The 2500-nt window shown below is 51.5% G+C and overlaps 1 protein-coding gene across 1 annotated transcript in view; it reads right to left on the bottom strand.

Annotated features, from left to right (window-relative positions):
* The window catches only part of LOC118947753 (G patch domain and ankyrin repeat-containing protein 1-like), a 13883-nt gene that overhangs the window by 137 nt on the left and 11246 nt on the right, over positions 1 to 2500 (bottom strand). Inside the window, exon 5 of the mRNA XM_036972885.1 lies at positions 1 to 433. This exon is cut by the window's left edge and continues 137 nt beyond it. Within this exon, the coding sequence (XP_036828780.1) occupies positions 95 to 433 (339 nt within the window). The 3' untranslated portion in view covers positions 1 to 94. The remainder of the gene's footprint in view (positions 434 to 2500) is intronic.

The raw sequence follows: 2500 nt of genomic DNA, 5'->3' as shown, positions 1-2500 counted from the left end.
AGCAGAGTGTACACTAGAGAGAGAGAGAGAGAGAGAGAGTGTACACTAGAGAGAAACTGACTACAACAGGTGTCCCTGGGTCAGCATTTAGAGGTCAGGGGTCAAAGGTGTTAAAGGAAGAGCGGAAGTCCCTCTCCCAGTTCCTGTCCTTCTCCTCCCTCCTGCTCTCCTCCTTCATCCCCCTCCTCCCCCTCTCCCCCCGACCCTCCTTCCCCGTCCGTCTGACTGCCTGCGGGTCTTTGGGTTGGAAGTGTGTGACCTTGGGTCGGGGTGTGGGTCCGTACCCCAGGCCTCTACTGTCCCTCTTCAGGACGGTCCGGACCGGCTGTTTATGACCCTCCCCTTCGGGCCCCAGCCCCCCTCCAGGGGTCCATCCGGAGCGCAGCATCATCTCATGTCTATATTCACCACACCTGACCAGGTCAGGGATTGTCTATATTCATCACACCTGACCAGGTCAGGGATTGTCTATATTCACCACACCTGACCACCTGACCAGGTCAGGGATTGTCTATATTCACCACACCTGACCAGGTCAGGGATTGTCTATATTCATCACACCTGACCACCTGATCAGGTCAGGGATTGTCTATATTCACCACACCTGACCAGGTCAGGGATTGTCTATATTCACCACACCTGACCAGGTCAGGGATTGTCTATATTCACCACACCTGACCACCTGACCAGGTCAGGGATTGTCTATATTCACCACACCTGACCAGGTCAGGGATTGTCTATATTCACCACACCTGACCAGGTCAGGGATTGTCTATATTCACCACACCTGACCAGGTCAGGGATTGTCTATATTCACCACACCTGACCAGGTCAGGGATTGTCTATATTCACCACACCTGACCACCTGATCAGGTCAGGGATTGTCTATATTCACCACACCTGACCAGGTCAGGGATTGTCTATATTCACCACACCTGACCAGGTCAGGGATTGTCTATATTCACCACACCTGACCAGGTCAGGGATTGTCTATATTCACCACACCTGACCAGGTCAGGGATTGTCTATATTCATCACACCTGACCACCTGATCAGGTCAGGGATTGTCTATATTCACCACACCTGACCAGGTCAGGGATTGTCTATATTCACCACACCAGGTCAGGGATTGTCTATATTCATCACACCTGACCACCTGATCAGGTCAGGGATTGTCTATATTCACCACACCAGGTCAGGGATTGTCTATATTCACCACACCTGACCACCTGATCAGGTCAGGGATTGTCTATATTCACCACACCTGATCAGGTCAGGGATTGTCTATATTCACCACACCTGATCAGGTCAGGGATTGTCTATATTCACCACACCTGACCAGGTCAGGGATTGTCTATATTCACCACACCTGATCAGGTCAGGGATTGTCTATATTCATCACACCTGACCACCTGATCAGGTCAGGGATTGTCTATATTCACCACACCTGATCAGGTCAGGGATTGTCTATATTCATCACACCTGACCACCTGACCAGGTCAGGGATTGTCTATATTCACCACACCTGACCAGGTCAGGGATTGTCTATATTCACCACACCTGACCACCTGATCAGGTCAGGGATTGTCTATATTCACCACACCTGACCACCTGACCAGGTCAGGGATTGTCTATATTCACCACACCTGACCACCTGACCAGGTCAGGGATTGTCTATATTCACCACACCTGACCACCTGACCAGGTCAGGGATTGTCTATATTCACCACACCTGACCAGGTCAGGGATTGTCTATATTCACCACACCTGACCAGGTCAGGGATTGTCTATATTCACCACACCTGATCAGGTCAGGGATTGTCTATATTCACCTGGTGGATTAGATCATTAACATGAAGTGACTGCGTCAGTCTAGTCTGGTCGACTAACCTGTAGTCAGTCAGTCAGTCAGTCACTAACCTGTGGTCCTGGTGGTCCTGCGTCTCTCTCCTGTAATGGTTGTGTTGACCCCTCTGTCTCCCAGTCAGTCACTAACCTGTGGTCCTGGTGGTCCTGCGTCTCTCTCCTGTAATGGTTGTGTTGACCCCTCTGTCTCCCAGTCAGGTCACTAACCTGTGGTCCTGGTGGTCCTGCGTCTCTATCCTGTAATGGTTGTGTTGACCCCTCTGTCTCTCAGTCAGTCACTAACCTGTGGTCCTGGTGGTCCTGCGTCTCTCTCCTGTAATGGTTGTGTTGACCCCTCTGTCTCCCAGTCAGTCACTAACCTGTGGTCCTGGTGGTCCTGCGTCTCTCTCCTGTAATGGTTGTGTTGACCCCTCTGTCTCCCAGTCAGTCACTAACCTGTGGTCCTGGTGGTCCTGCGTCTCTCTCCTGTAATGGTTGTGTTGACCCCTCTGTCTCCCAGTCAGTCACTAACCTGTGGTCCTGGTGGTCCTGCGTCTCTCTCCTGTAATGGTTGTGTTGACCCCTCTGTCTCCCAGTCAGGTCACTAACCTGTGGTCCTGGTGGTCCTGCGTCTCTCTCCTGTAATGGTTGTGTT

Source organism: Oncorhynchus mykiss, unplaced genomic scaffold, assembly GCF_013265735.2.
Source record: "Oncorhynchus mykiss isolate Arlee unplaced genomic scaffold, USDA_OmykA_1.1 un_scaffold_196, whole genome shotgun sequence".
In the NCBI taxonomy this organism is placed as follows: Eukaryota; Metazoa; Chordata; class Actinopteri; order Salmoniformes; family Salmonidae; genus Oncorhynchus; species Oncorhynchus mykiss.
Note: the sequence above shows the minus strand (reverse complement) of the source record. Positions and strands in the feature narration are given on the sequence as shown.